The 17,081-nt window shown below is 36.2% G+C and overlaps 1 protein-coding gene across 5 annotated transcripts in view; it reads right to left on the minus strand.

Moving 5' to 3' along the window:
• Nucleotides 1-17,081, minus strand: part of LOC127619065 (phosphatidylinositol-binding clathrin assembly protein-like) — a 79,176-nt gene that overhangs the window by 23,520 nt on the left and 38,575 nt on the right. For all 5 annotated transcript variants that reach the window (XM_052091833.1, XM_052091825.1, XM_052091815.1 and 2 more), the window contains 4 exons: nucleotides 15,111-15,217; nucleotides 11,386-11,427; nucleotides 8,694-8,779; nucleotides 4,649-4,772 (listed from right to left, as the gene is read on the minus strand). In XM_052091833.1, the coding sequence (XP_051947793.1) occupies nucleotides 4,649-4,772; nucleotides 8,694-8,779; nucleotides 11,386-11,427; nucleotides 15,111-15,217 (359 nt within the window). The remainder of the gene's footprint in view (nucleotides 1-4,648; nucleotides 4,773-8,693; nucleotides 8,780-11,385; nucleotides 11,428-15,110; nucleotides 15,218-17,081) is intronic.

A 17,081-nucleotide genomic window follows, 5' to 3' on the forward strand; every position in this document is an offset into this window, starting at 1 on the left:
CACTGACGCTCCCCATCCAACTTGATGGAACTTGAGGTCCTGCAAAGAAGAATGGGAGAATCTCCCCAAAAATAGGTGTGCCAAGCTTGTAGCATCATACACAAAAAGACTTAACTGTAATTGGTGCCAAAGGTTCTTCAACAAAGTATTGAGCAAAGGCTGTGAATACTTATGTACATGTGATTTTTTTAAATACATTTGCAAAGATTTCAAACAAGCTTCTTTCATGTTGTCATTATGGGGTATTGTTTGTAGAATTTTTAGGAAAATAATTAATTTAATCCATTTTGGAATAAGGCTGTAACATATCAAAATGTGAATACTTTCCGGATGCACTGTATACACACACACACACACACACACACACACACACACACACACACACACACACACGTATTTGTGTGTGTATGTATGTATGCATGCGTGTACATGTACAGTATCTCACAAAAGTCAGTACACCCCTCACACTTTTTATTATATCTTTTCATGTGACAACACTGAATAATTGACACATTGCTACAAAGTAGTGAGTGTGCAGCTTGTATAATAGTGTAAATTTGCTGTCCCCTCAAAATAACTCAACACACAGCCATTAATGTCTAAACCGCTGGCAACAAAAGTGAGTACACCCCTAAGTGAAAATGTCCAAATTGGGCCCAAAGTGTCAATATTTTGTGTGGCCACCATTATTTTCCAGCACTGCTTTAACCCTCGTGGGTAGAGGGTTAACAGGTTGCCACTGGAGTCATCTTCCACTCCTCCATGATGACATCATGGAGCTGGTGGATCTTAGAGACCTTGTGCTCCTCCACCTACCATTTGAGGATGCCCCACAGATGCTCAATAGGGTTTAGGTCTGGAGACATGCTTGGCCAGTCCATCACCTTCACCCTCAGCTTCTTTAGCAAGGCAGTGGTCATCTTGGAGGTGTGTTTGGGGTCGTTATCATGCTGGAATACTGCCCTGCGGTCCAGTCTCCGAAGGGATGGGATCATGCTCTGCTTCAGTATGTCAAAGTACATGTTGGCATTCATGGTTCCCTCAATGAACTGTAGTGCCGGCAGCACTCATGCAGCCCCAGACCATCCCACCACCATGCTTGACTGTAGGCAAGACACACTTGTCTTTGTACTCCTCACCTGGTTTCCGCCACACACGCTTGACACCATCTGAACCAAAAACGTTTATCTTGATCTCGTCAGACCACAGGACATGGTTCCAGTAATCCATGTCCTTAGTCTGCTTGACTTCAGCAAACTGCTTGCGGGCTTTCTTGTGCATCATCATTAGAAGAGGCTTACTTCTGGGACGACAGCCACGCAGACCAATTTGATGCAATGTGCGGCGTATGGTCTGAGCACTGACAGGCTGACCCCCCACCCCTTCAAATGCTGACAGCACTCATACATCTATTTCCCAAAACAACCTCTGGATATGACGCCGAGCACGTGCACTCAACTTCTTTGGTCGACCATGGCGAGGCCTGTTCTGAGTGCAACCTGTCCTGTTAAACCGCTGTATAGTCTTGGCCACCGTGCTGCAGCTCAGTGTCAGGGTCTTTGCAATCTTCTTATAGCATAGGCCATCTTTATGTAGAGCAACAATTCTTTTTTCAGATCCTCAGAGAGTTCTTTGCCATGAGGTGCCATGTTGAACTTCCAGTGACCAGTTTGAGGGAGTGTGAGAGTGATGACACCAAATTTAACACACCTGTGACCTTGTAACACTAACGAGTAACATGACAACGGGGAGGGAAAATAGCTAATTGGGCCCAATTTGGACATTTTCACTTAGGGGTGTACTCACTTTTGTTGCCAGCTGTTTAGACATTAATGGCTGTGTGTTGAGTTATTTTGAGGGGACAGCAAATTTACACTGCTAGCTGTACACTCACTACATTGTAGCAAGTTGTCATTTCTTTAGTGTTGTCACATGAAAAGATATAAATCAAATATTTACAAAAAGGGTGTACTCACTTTTATGAGATACTGTATGTATGCATGTATGTATGTATGTATATATATTAGGGCTGTCAATCGATTACAAATTTTTATCAAATTAATTACATTGTGTCCTGATCAATTAATCGAGATTAATCGCATATACAAATATATATAGTTTAACAGTTAAATGTAGTTTAATACACAATCATTAAAAACATCTTGAGATCCCTTATTTAGCTCTCCTTCGCATGTCTGTGTGTCTGCTGACTGTTGTTTTCTTCACTGTATAAACTGCGCGTTGCTCATAAAGCTTGCATTTCTCAGGAATCTTCGTTATGGTCCGTGGGCATGCGATTAATTGAGTTTATTATTTTAATGCGTTATTTCTTGTCAAATTAATCGCTCTGAATTAACGCGTTAAATCGACAGCCCATACATATATGTATGTGTGTGTGTGTATATACTAATTATTTTCTTGTAGAGAGAATTAATTGTGATGTCGAAATATTCTGTACATTTTGTGGTCTGCAGGTGGAAAAATTCTCATTTATTTTGGAGTTGTCCCTACTCGACTTGTTTTTGGTCTGATTTCTGCACGATTGTTAGAGATCATAACATTCCCAGCTTTCAACTTAGTTTTGAAAATGGTTTATTCGTTTTTTTTTTAGCTATGACATGTCTCTTCATAAGGAATATTATTTGATTAATGTTCTGCTTTTGTTGGCAAAGTTTAGTATTCATAAATGTAAGTATGTTGGTTAAAAATTCACTTGTGAAATGGATTGCAGTGAACTGTATGCCAATGATTGACTTATGTTCAATAATATGGTTGTAAACAATACATTGTATTCTAAAGCCGCTTTTTGTATTGTCTTATCAATAATTAACTCTTCTGCCACAAGGATGTAATGCATTTTAATTATCTGAATATTTTGTATTTAGATATATTTTTTAATATTTAAAGATAACTATCTATAATTATATATTAATATAAATATGTATAACCATTATATATTGAATTATTGTTATATAGGGGCTTTCTCAGCAAATATTTGTATATGCGAATAATCGGGACACCGTGTATTTAATTTGATTAAAATGTTTAATCGATTGACAGCCCTAATACACACACACACACACACACACACACACACACACACACACACACACACACACACACACACACACACACACACACACACGTTGACAACTGTTCAAAACACACATTTTAATTGCGCTTAATTTATTTTTTGAAATAAGTTAAAAGTTTGAAATTAAGGTGTCTTGCTTTATTGTGTAGGCTTAACCCTAACCCTGCTTAACGAAAATTACCCCATAGTACCACCTAGCTTACCACCTAGCGTCCAACCAGTGGTGTTTGTCATTTTCCTGTGGGAGGTTTTTTTTTTTATTTTGCGGCCAACAGACAAATCAAAATTTGGTCGACCCAGACTCTTCTCATCGACTAACGTTCGGTCGACTATCAGGGGGCAGACCTAATTGTTACATTACAGTTTAGTATTACAGCAAAATATTGTAGAGTTTTAAATATTAGTTATGCCTAAAAGTTTCTAAAGATAGAGGAAACAAGTTGCAAAATTTCAGTGTAGACATTACTAAGTTGAAACCTTGAGAAACATTAGTAAGAAAATAAACAAAGTGATGGATCTATCAAACACTGTGTATGCCATTCCAGGAGTCCAGAGAACACAGTAACCCAAAAGAAACACCAGTTCAATTTCATGCAAGCTAATCCGAACATGGGCTGTGTAAATACTTTGATTTTGAACTTTGATTTTGCTCTGAATGTTTGAACTATTTAGATATTGAGCCACATTGCATCTGGGGATACATTCCGGACCACTGATTTTCCTGTCATTCAGATTGTTTGTATGTGTGTGCATGTGTGTTTTTGTCCCACAAGTTATGACAGTACCTCTCGATGGGGACAGAGGAGTTTGATTAACCTTGCTGGCCACTTGCTGCTGGAGGCTAATCATTGAAGGTACAAGGGTGTATAGAGTAAATACACACACATTTGTGTGTGTAAAACAAGGTGTTCCCAGAACAGCAGTTTCAAAGCTGCCAAGCCTCCAGTCGAGATTTCACTTTATATTCTTTGTATACCTGAGATCAGTGCTGCCATTTCTGGTATAATCCTTAACATTTAAAAAAAAAAATATTTTAAAGAAAATGTAAATGGTTGCTGTCATGAAGGTGTCCTCAGTGGCTTTTAACAGATTGCTATGCGGGTGTTAAGGAACTGAATAGTGTAAAGTGGCCCAAACAGGCCCAAGTAAAAAGACAATTCCCAAGTCTCTATGGCCCCGTTTCCACCAGGTATTACGATGCTGTCTCGGGTGATCCGATCACATGTCTGAGATGAGACACTTGGTCACATAAATGCGTCTCCTGTGACCACTTGTGCTCGGCTTTGGAGGGGAGGCTCTTTAAATGTTATGGAACGATTTATGCAGCAAGTCCCTAACCCTAAAGTATGCACAATAGATGTTGTAAGCACCACTAACAGTGAAACTAGGAACTAGTCAGGTTCCACAAATAGCAAACACAAAACAGAATTATGGCACTTCCCGTCCACACCAAGTCGAATATAAGCTTAATAATTTGAACAAGTTACTTAAAAAAAAAAAAAAAAACACTTGGCCAGATGAGAAATGTAGAAGAATTGTAGAATAGTTTCCCACCTTGAGCGCCTGCAGACGAGCTTGCTCCTCCTCTAGGGCCTGTTGTTTCTCCTTCTCGTCCATCCTGCTGAAGGACATCCCAGTGTTGGACAAGGATGACACAGCATTGGACAGAGTATTAGCTCTGCAGACACAAGCACAGATACACATAGATGTGAGATTAGGGCCTCTATGAGCTTTTAGGATTACAGGTCAGGTGTGGCATTTGCTATATGATGGCATCAAATTGAGATCTCTCTTCTATTCCATTAGAGTTATAAGGGAATATAAATCACAAATATATTTTATTAAGGGCTGTCAATCGATTAAAATTTTTTATCAAATTAAATGAATCGCATGTACAAATATTTGCTGAGAAAGACCCTCATATAAATATAATTCAATATATAATGATGAAATTATACATAGTTATCTTTAAATATAAAAAAAATATATATATATATATATATATATATATATATATATATATATATATATATATATATATATATATATATATATATATATATAAATAAAAACATATTCAGATAATTAAAGTGCATTACATTCTGGTAGAAGAGTTAATCATTAATAAGACCATTCAAAAAGTGGTTTAGAATACAATATATTGTTTACTACCATATTATTGAACATAAACCAATCATTGGCATACAGTTCACTGCAATCCATTTCACAATTTGTCAATCAGTTGGAGATGTATGAGGGCTTGTTTAAGAGCCCGTCAATTTTCACCTGCGTCAGACATGCTTGTGTAGCGTCTCGGGTGTGTTGTGTCATAAACATACAATTTTTAGGTCACTGTGTCAAGTTAAATATAGTTTAATACTTAGAACACATATTGAGATCCCTTAGTTCGGATTTGCGCTCCAAGTGTTTTGAACGCAAGATGTTTGTGTTGTTCTGCTGCTCAAGGGTGTATTTCTTAACTATATAAACTGCACATTGCCACGCAGCTGAAGTTTCAGTTACTGCCCTCTGGAGTAAACAGGTGGTACTACAAGCTTGCATTTCTCAGGAATCTTCCATATTGGCATACATTTTTTTAACACGTTATTTTTAGTCAAATTAATCGCACAGAATTAAATCGTTGTTAAATCGACAGCCCTAATTTTATATTAAAAAAAAAATTATGTTTTGAAATAACAGTTTGATGTATTATTCCCTATTGCATTGGTTAAAAACAAAACAAATCAATCATAAATAGTCTGGTGTTTGTCACAACCATCCTGTTATATTTTGTCAACAACTGACAAAATTAAATAGATTTTTTTATATTGCAAACTTGAAAAATCTGGAGTAGGATTATGGAGGTAAATGTGAACCATTCAAGACCATCTTTGATCCAAATAAGTCCAATACATATAGTTTGAGTTTAAAATCTTCACATTTTATTAAATAAACCTTTAAATTTGTATTAATTTGATTTATCACCCTAATTTAAGAAATTACGCTCAAACTGGAAAAATATGGATTAGATTTAGTATCTGAAATTTTTCAGCATCAGTTCAATAATAACTAAACATAACTTGTCAGTTTAAACTTTAATCTGAATATCTGTTTCTCTAAAATGTTCTTATATTTTACATTAAATTAGAATTAAATCTCTGTCAATCTCTTTCCTTTGGCAGTGTCTTCTTGATCATCTCTTTCAACCTTTTTCTAACGGCTTTCCAAACAAAAATTAAAAAAATTATTTGCCAGGGCAGCAAGCTTGTGAGACTTCCCTTATTTTTAGGCCTTACAGTCCCTATACTATTTTTTCCAGTGAGCCCATTTTGCCCCATAATTAAACAAATGTAAGGTAAAGCTGATTAATTAAAATGAAGTGTTAAGAGCACAATGAGTTTGGTTAATATTTTATACAAGGTTCAGTAAGTGGGCTTATTATGAACAAAAATCATGAATGGCACCATTTCTTATAAGCCCATGTGACAGTTACATTCATGGACTAAATTGTTTTTGGCTCTGAAAGCTTCTTAAATGTTTTCATTTAATATGGTTATCAAGAATTTTTTATTAATTTTGGTTGCTCTAATGCACCGCTACTCAACACGTGACCCGCGGTCCGAATGCGGCACTCATGCCATCTTATGTGGGCCGCTTTATATTTTCATAATTAAACATTTATCAATAGCTTATCAAATGTTCATGAATTATGAGGTGTCCATTTTCAAGAGTATTTATGGTAGCTCTCTGTATTGCTGAAGCACAGCTTCCCTCAGTTAGAGAGGGAAATAAACTGCAAAAGGATGAAAGGAATTAAATAAACAAATAATATCAGAGCATAGCTGATGTTTCATGACAGTGGTGGTCCGCAGCGTGTGTTCATATAAAAAGCATGTGCACAGTCTGTTAGTTTTGAATGTGTGAGATTGTGAATGTGAATCTGTCAAACCCTTTCGAATAGCTCAACGGAGATTTATGCTCGTCATGATAAGTCATAACAGGAAAAATTTATCTGCATTAATGATTTGCATTACATCACCGCAAAATGCTAAAGAGGGTGAACAAATCTTTATGACTTATCATTGGAGCAGCTTTGGAATTAATAGTGGACATATCTCTTTTGTTTAGGAACATATCTCAGTTAAGTGTGATGTTGAACACTCATGGAGTTTAAGTTGACAGTGTCTTTGATAGTGACAACAGAACTGCCATCTTTATTTTCTTTATTGCAATGAATGTGGTAGAAAAGTGGCTTTGAAAAATTAAAACCAAACCATGAGAAAATTGAACTGTTACACCCCTAATTTATAGAAGCATATATATATATATATATATATATATATATATATATATATATATATATATATATATATATATATATATATATATATATAGGCTTGTGTGTGTGTGTAGGTATACATGTCTTCAGTAACTATCATTCAAGACCTCAGGAAATCCAAAACTTAATAAATACAAAATATTGCTTTTAAAAATAAATAAATAATGCCAGGGCTTCTCAAACATCAATTTGATGAAACTTCTAAAGTGACTGCTAAAAAGTAGTAACACATTATCTAACAAAGAATTCAAGAACTAAAAAAATAAAACCGCTCCAAATAAAAAGTAAAATGACAGTAACAAATGTGCATTCTGTGTGAAAATTTGCACTAATTCACTGTCCTTTTTTAAATGGGATTACAGATTATTGGGTTTTTGAGGGACTCTTTCATAGGGCAAGAGAATCAGTGGCCATTGAATATTCAGAAATGTGTGCCCTTCTGATGTATGACACTGTGAATCACACCGGAATGTGGAGGTTATCAAATCATAACAGAATCATTTAAATATAAATGTCTTAAAAGGTACAGTAACAAGAACAGCCAGCTTAATTCTAAGGGTCAGAGTGAGGGTCAAACTTTATCTTATAGTGGTCTATTTCTAAATATATTTACTTGCATTTCATGTTTTTATACAAAACCAACGCCTTGAAACACAATGGAGTCAAAGTCTATCCATATTCTAGCTTAAAACGAAGGATGAAAACTGAGTTTTATAAAACAATGTCTAAACACATTTATGCAATGTATCATCCAGCTATGGTAAGAGTAAATAATCTTTGTCCTTTGATAATGATTTGGGTCAAATTTAATGAAAAACTGTTCAAGTTGCACTCCTTGGCACTGCAATTTGACGTTTGGTGGTATGTGCGTAACTTTGTAGAAAATAATTGTAAAGAATTTTAGAACGTCATCTTCAAGACGTGTCTGATGTGCGACCCCCTTAAATTTACCCTGTTCCTAACACTATAGCAAAGCTGTGTTGAGAAATATGCTTGAAGACTATTTTGCAATGATCAACCCAATTTATATCTGAAAAGAATCCCGGTATATACACCGATAATCATCCAGAAAATCTTCAGATTATCGATGCGTGAAAAAGGCATCTATCCCAAGCCTACTAAATTCATAACTTGAATGTGTTGCTTTGAATAAAAGCATCTGCAAAATGCATAATTGTAAATGTAAGATTATGATTAATTTTACCCCATGGGTGATTACAGTGTCTTGCTGGATTGTTAGTTATCGGTAGGGTTTAATACCTGCTGTCAGCAGAGAGCTCCTTGGTCTTCTTTCCCTCCAGAGAGGCCAGGTGCTGCTCAAGAGCCTCTAGGAGACTGCTGGGAGCCTGAAGGAGAGAGAAGAGTCAAGAACTCAACATGAACCTATAAATGTTATACAAAAAAATTTAATAATAATTCACTCACAAAATTTCTTACAGACACACATCCATTTAAGTCATCCAAGTCTAGGCAAATAATATCAAGTACATGCTAAGTTTAAATTAGTGAAGAGGCATATAAGCAAAGGCAAAAAAAATAAAAATACAAGCACAGAAGAAAATCAAAGAAGAAAAAAAAAATCTAAAAGATAATTAACATGCACACTTAAAGATCCAAACCTCAGTCACAACAGCATAAACAGACCTTTGAGGTCAAGGAGATTTTAGAAACACTGGCTTTACGCAACTAGAACCTTTGGGTAACTATTAAAATGTTTTCCGTCCATTCAGTTGCTAAACCATTCTCTTTTAGTCCTTTATACTGATCTAGGATTTGTTTCCTTTAAAAATATTTATCCTAACAACTATATGAGGAAGCATTACACTAGTCCCAGATCAGCAAACAGAACATGTATCTGTAAATGTTAACACAAGTTTAGAATTCATGGTGTGTAACAGGACCAGGTGCTGTGTCAAGTTTCCAGAATAGATAGCTCATGTTTAAACTGCACTTATAGACTAAGCAAAAGGTAAGCTCTCTGTCTGAGCCCTGCCAGTGCTAGACAGCGAGCCTGGATCTGATCTAGACTGGATATTTCTCCACATTTCTGATAGGGCAGTTTGACTCTAACCAGTTGATACCACAGAAAAAGCAAGCAAACAAGCGAGAAAAAAAGAATAGAAATGCATTAGTCTACAATTAAAAAAGGAACATTAACGTTTCTACTATGAAAATGCATCATTCTCACAGAAGAGAGATGAAAGTGTAACAGCTTTTAATTTGTTATTTTCCTGACTGATTTGATTTCCTCGGAGAGGAGTTGGCAAGAACAGGCTTTTGATTAAATGACTACATTAATGATATGTGTGCCAGCTACACTGAGGACAAAGTGAGGTTACATGAATACTTTACTACAATCAGAGACAGGACAGAGTGAAAAAAAAAACCTTGTTCTGTGCACAAGAGCTCTACGTTCTCCTACTTTGATGTCCAGAAGGTCTGCAAGCGTGAGGCTGTCATGCAACACAGCATGAGAGTTTCTTTTGTGTTGATCTGAGCCAACAATCTGATCAAATTGTTATATAAAAAGACAACTCCATGAAGAGTCTCGAATCAGCAGAAAAGGCAATGTACAGCCATGCTGCAGCGAGTGACTGCAGCGAGCCACAGTTTGGGGCACATTCAATAAGTTAGACATGTTTAAAGGGATGAATCTACTGATGCAGTCCATTTCAAAATAGGGTTGGGTGATATAGTTAAAAAAGAAAACTTGATATTTTAAACCTTTTCAAAATATACACATTGTTTTACACACAGTTTCTCAAATGAACAGATGGAAGAATTAAATCATTTACATTAATATGCACAAATGTAACACTATATAGTAATAAATAGCAACATTTATCTACAGATATGTAGTCCATGCAGGGGGGACTTCTGTGAACCTTGAGTAATAACCCAATCAAATTTCTGTTGAACAGATAAATTGAAACAAACAGTTCAAAATAATTGATTCTGATAAATTAATCAAACTTCCCAACTCTATCAAAAATGTAATGAGTTTTAAATAATTTAACATTATTTAAATATTTGTGTCTTGGCACTCTCGTACTCTGTGCAACAAGGAGTGTGTGTAAAACTGGACTACTGGCACGGTCTCTAGTAAACATTATGGCTAAATTAATAGCAATGCGATATTTGCAATGATGGTTAATTTTACACTGCCAAGAAAATAACATTTAATGAATATTTAATATTCAATATATCACCCAGCCCTAGTACAAACTTTGTGGTAGCACAGGTTATGTGAAATACAAGCAGTGCATTTAACCCACCACCTACAATGTAAGGTCCTCTAGTAGTCGTCTGAAATTAATAATAATCACCCCGTTAGTGAAGGGAGCAACCTCTCATTCAATATTGTCAGTAAAATCTAATTTTGCAGTGTCAACACACTCAAATATGAACACTCTGTACATACAGTTGAAATTTTGTGTCTAGAGCAGCTCTACAAAGCCAAGATAATCACAAAACATATTTTTCAGGGAACTATTAGAGACAACATTGTTTAATCTCTTCTGCTAAGCTCTTCAAGTCTTGAAGCTATTAAAGCTTGGGTGAATCTGACGAAATATGCCTAAAAATGTCCAAGTCATATTTCAAAGATGACCATTTTTTTTTTGGGGGGGTGAACTTTCCCTTTAATAGTCCTAATAATAAGCCTAATTTTCTTGCAAAATATAATTTCTCGGTTCTTTCTTTTGAAAAAGATATGACCCAGACAATTCTTCGTGGGATGAATCCATTCATTCTGACTTTTTAAACCAAACACTGGCAGCAGGTCCAGTTAAACAGTGAGCACAAGTACAAAAACAGCAAGTCAGACAAGAGAGAGGACAAGGACAGGTGGAACACAGAGAGAAAGGGAGTGACATTGCATAATGGACGAAATATAGCAGAGTCATGAGGAAGAGGAACAAAAACAGAAAGTGGAGATGAAATGTACACTGACCTGAGTGAGATCTGGGATGTCACCCTGATCAATCCCAACTTGCTGTGTCATAAAGCAAAAAGGTAAACAAACAAACAAATGAGGGAGAGGAGGGAAAAGAACAAACATAACAAAGGATCATTACCTCATGCAGTGACCGTAAAATGAAAAGATTAAAAATAACACAAATAAAAGTGTGGCATGCTGCGAGCCACGGAGGTTCAATAGAGATGGATACAGACATTGATAATGTCTCAGATGACTATGGAGTGTGGTGTTGTTAAAAGAATAGTTCACCCAAAGAAGAAAATTATGTTATCATTACTCATCCTCAAGTTGTTCCAAACAGTATAACTTGCTTTCATCAATGGAACATAAAAGATGTTAGGCAGAATGACAACCTGTCACCATTCACGGTCATTGTATGCAAATTAGTAAAGCTTTATTTACATAGCACCTTTTAAAATGGATGTACAGATGTTAACATGCATAGAAAAAGGACAATTCAAATAAAACAAAAATTAAATGAAGTTGAAGTCAGAAGTTCACATACACTTAGGTTGATGTCATTTAAACAAATTTTAACCACTCCACAGATATTAGCAAACTATAGTTTTGGCAAGTCGTTTAGGAATTCTAATTTGTACATGACAAGTAATTAGTCCAACAATTGTTTACAGACAGATTGTTTCACTTTTAATGGACTATATCACAATTCCAGTGGGTCAGTAATGTATATACATTAAGTTAACTGTGCCTTTAAGCAGCTTGGAAAATTCCAGAAAATGATGTCATGCTTTAGACAATTAGCCGATTAGCTTCTGATAGGAGGTGTACTTGAGTTTGAAGGTAGGCCTTAAAATACATCCACAAGTGTCTCATTGCTTGAAATCATTGGAAAATCAAAAAGAAATCAGCCAAAACCTCAGAAAAAAAAAATTGAGGACCTCCACAAGTCTGGTTCATCCTTGGGAGCAATTTCCAACACCAGAAGGTTCATCTGTACAAACAATAGTACGCAAGTATAAACACTATGGGACCACGCAGCCATCATACTGCTCAGGAAGGAGAAACATTCTGTCTCATAGAGATGAATGTCTCTATGAGAGAAAAAGTGCAAATCAATCCCAGAACAACAGCAAAAGGACCTTGTGAAGATACTGGAGGAAACAGGTAGACAATTATCTATATCCACAGGAAAACTAGTCCTATATCGACATAAACTGAAAGGCTGCTCAGCAAGGAAGAAGCCACTGCTCCAAAAATGCCATGTTGCGTCATGTTGTGGGGGTGCTATGCTGCAGGAGGGACTAGTGCACCTGATGGCATCATGAGGAAGGAAAATGATGTGGATATACTGAAGCAACATCTCAAGACATCAGCCAGGAAGTTAAAGCTTGGTCGCAAATGGGTCTTCAAAATGAACAATGACCCCAAGCAAACCTCCAAAGTTGTGGGAAAATGGCTTAAAGACAAAAAAGTCAAGGTATTGGAGTGGCCATCACAAAGCCCTGACCTCAATCCAATGGAGCATTTGTGGGCAGAACTAAAAATCATGTGTGAGCAAGGAGGCCTACAAACCTCAGAACATCCAAAACCATCCAAACAAATGGAAATAAATAATTCTCGCTACTATTATTCTGACATTTCACATTATCAAAATAAAGTAGTGATCCTAACCTAAGACAGGGAACGTTTTCTACGGTTAAATGTCAGGAACTGTGAAAAACTGAGTTAAAATGTATTTGGTTAAGGTGTTTGTAAATTTCTGACTTCAACAGTAATTAAAATAAAAAAATTAATAAAAAAAAAATAAAAAAAATCAAGAAAACACACAATAGAATAAAAACAATTAAAGAAAATTAGATTTTCTAATTGGAAAATAGAATGGAAAAAAAAGAAGATGCAATGCAAGTGATAGGTGACCAACACTTACACCCTGCCTAATATCTCCTTTTTGGTTTTACAGAAAAGGGTGTTTCACAGCTTTGGAACAGCATGAGGGTGAGAAATGATGTTTCGGGTGAACTATCCTCTAACATTCAAAAACAATTTAACATTTAACACCAAAAATTATGACTTTTAACGAGACCCAGTGGGGATATAAAAGGTCTTCTCCAAGACCTAATTTTTATTTTATTTTATAATTATATATTAGAGGAAGGCCCAGTAGGGTAGATTACATGAGTGTGACGTGAAGGAGGGTGCGCCGCTTTGGAACTAGCATGGAGTGATTGGCATATAAAACCAGACAGTGGACTGGCCGTGTGAGTGGGTGGAGAGGGGATTTGTCGGTACTGGATGGAGAAAGGAGGCGGCAGCATGGGAATTCATCAGTGCGAGAAAAAGATGGAGTGAGAGTCCTATTAGCTTTAAACAAAGATCTTCATTTGGGTTACACAGGGTCAGGAAGGAGAGATAGATCGAACTCTCTAAAATAGTGGGAATATTAGTTCTACACAAGAGGATCAAAGATGACCTCATGTGGTACAAACTCATACCCATTCCACCAATTCTGCCCTGGTGCTGGAGCTGGTGCCCAATCTGGAATAATGTCCTCAACAAAGTAGGGCGAATACAGGTAAATTGAAACTTTGTCATTAATTGTAAAAAATTGCCCCACCTGTTTTCACCTCACAGTTTTTAAAATAACAACTCAAAATGCAAAACACAACTAAATTACACAAAACTAAGGTCACATCCAGACCAGTATTTTCAATTTCACCACAATTTGGCTTTTCGTCTACACTGAGATGGTGTTTTTGTTCAGCAAAAACTGAGCTTTCAAAAACGCTCACCCAAGGGGATAAATTTGAAAATGTAAAATTTGCTTTGTAGTGTAGACAGGGAAAATAGAGAAATTCGAAAATATGCCATATTTGTTGTCGAATTTAATCCATTCAAACTTTGCAGTGTGGACAAACAACTTTTGAAAACAGTTTAAAAATGGCAATGTGGATGGAGCGTTTAGAAAATGTGGATGTAGTCTAAATAGCTCCTGTTATAATCAACTAAGCAGACTTTAAGTGAGCACAGTATGATACCACATGACGTGATGTGCATTCAGTTGACAGAAGGCTACTTCAGTGACTAAATTATCCCCATTTGTCTGAATTGAAAGGAATTCTCAAAAAAATATTATGCTGTATGTGTGAATGACTGATATGAATTGTATTGTTACATGTTTAAATAACTTGATTGTTCCATCAAAGTCATGGCATACAGATGCTGAATTATATTACATTGGATATCAAAACTGGGAGTAAGACTGCAATACCCTTTGTTTGTTTGTAGGCAGGTTATGTTACTACATAGTCAGTTACCTCATCATCCGATAGTCAAATCAGAGGATACATGGGCCAATCTCAAAGAAAGGTTAGCAGATCACCAGCTTTGGCACCAGAAACAGTGGTTTCAATGAAAAAGGTATATCAGTAGTGTTGTAGTTATCGAGACAAACTTGGAACATTTAGGGGAAAATATACAACAGAGGTGTTTTAAAACTTGAGTCCCTTTAAAATGGAAGTGGCATGTGTACATGTTTATGGATACAGTCTATGACAATGCAATGTAATACATTAGATACATGGCATTCATGCAGTGGATCTGAATACCAGATCGCTGTTGGTTAGGGAAATATGAGAGAGAAAGATAGAGATGAAAGGGCTGAAAGGAACCTTGAACAGCCTAATATCAGACCATTCTGGGCAAAACACCATCCATTGTGTGTGTGTGCTCTTTGGTACCTCAGCCACTTTGAGAAACTCTGACAGCTTGGTCATCCGGCACAGAAATTTCTTGTAGATGTCCAAAGCGTCTTTACACTGGTTTTTCTTCATATCAAAATATTTTTCTGAAAGGGAGGAAAAAAAGACAGAACAGAGAAAGAGAGCAGAATGGTTAATGGAGCAACTTGAACAAATAAAGACAGCAATTACCCATCAGAGGGCTGTCAAAACACATCTCGGCTGTCTGCATAGGCAGGGGCATATAAACTGCTGTTGTAATGGCTTTATCAAAGATGGTTTGCACTCTAATGCGTTTTCAGTCCTACAACCTAAATAGCATGTTAAAATATAAAACATTTAAAATATAAAAGTTATTTAATGGGTGCTCTTCTGGAAAATGACACAAACTGACTTAATGACTGAATAATTAGAGCTCAAATAGCTACGGGCAAAAGGCAGTGAGGGCTGAAGAGGAATTAAACCCTTAGTTCTACTGACAGTTCCATGCTGGACTTCACATTAACGTATCTGCAGTCATAGTCAGAACAGCAGGAGCTTTAGAGTCTGTCATGCTTCTGATGCTTCTATGAGAGACTGTGAACAAGGGTCATATTGATGAAACATTCGCTGGGTGGACTGCACTGGGCTTTACTCCCTCTACTACCGTAACAAACAACTTAATCTCTAAATGACAAAACTGATCATAGATACATTTTTAATAAAATCAATTACATTATATGATAATTAATTAATTGAATTAAGCACAATTAATCGCATATATAAATATTTGATGAGAAAGCCACTCAAATAACAGTAATTCAATATATAATTAACCCTTAAACGCATACCTTTAAACGCATGTCTTTAAAAACCTGGGACCTCATTCCATCCACAAACATTTATACATAAAAATGATGCGATCCAAAGTGTATATGATCAGTGGTGAAACACTTTCTTATGATGTGTTGCATTCATACGAGCAGACAAATTTGAAGCAGAAGTAATTGAAATAAACCTTTTGTAAATTGTCAGCTTTACGCCAAGTGAAAATAATATTTCTAGCCATTTTACATGAACATGTTACCAGACATGATCATATTATTTATCAAGAAAATTCACGTTAGATCATCATTTCTTTTTTCTAATAAGACCTTTGATATTAGGGCAAAAATCATATTCTTGATAATAATGTTTGTATTGTTTTCCTGTAAAAATATCAAAAAATTCTTCAATCTTGTTTTAGAAACAACACTGCATAAGATATTTAGGTTTTTCAGAGAATGTATTTTGTCTTCCTGTACTGGCAGAGTTTTATAGTCAAAACAAGTGAAAAAAATCTACCAGTGCTAAAGTAATCCAAAGTATAATGAATAAGTTACTGACCTAGAGTAATCTAATGAAATGTTACAAATAACATTTTACAGCATGTATTCTGTAATCTGTAGTGTAGTGGACCGAGCATTAACTTCCTGGCTGATCTCTTGAAATCCACATAATTTTCCTTCCTCATGATGCCATCTATTTTGTGAAGTGCACCAGTCCCTCCAGCAGCAACGTACCCCCACAACATGATGCTGCCACCCCCATGCTTCACGGCTGAGATGGTGTTCTTTGGCTTGCGAGCCTAACCTTTTTTTCTTCCAAACATAAAGGTTATTATGGCCAAACAGTTACATTTTTGTTTCATCAGACCAGAGGACACTTCACCAAAAAGTAAGATCTTTGTCCTCATGTGCGCTTGCAAACTGTAGTCTGGCATTTTTGGAGTAGTGGCTTCTTCCTTGCTGAGCAGCCTTTCAAGTTATGTAGATATAGGACTCTTTTTACTGTGGACATAGATAATTGTCTACCTGTTTCCTCCAGTATCTTCACAAGGTCCTTTTGCTGTTGTTCTGGGATTGATTTGCACTTTTTCTCTCATAGAGACATTCATCTTTATGAGACAGAAAGTTTCTCCTTCCTGAGCAGTATGATGGCTGCGTGGTCCCA

Source organism: Xyrauchen texanus, chromosome 2, assembly GCF_025860055.1.
Source record: "Xyrauchen texanus isolate HMW12.3.18 chromosome 2, RBS_HiC_50CHRs, whole genome shotgun sequence".
Classification (NCBI taxonomy): Eukaryota; Metazoa; Chordata; class Actinopteri; order Cypriniformes; family Catostomidae; genus Xyrauchen; species Xyrauchen texanus.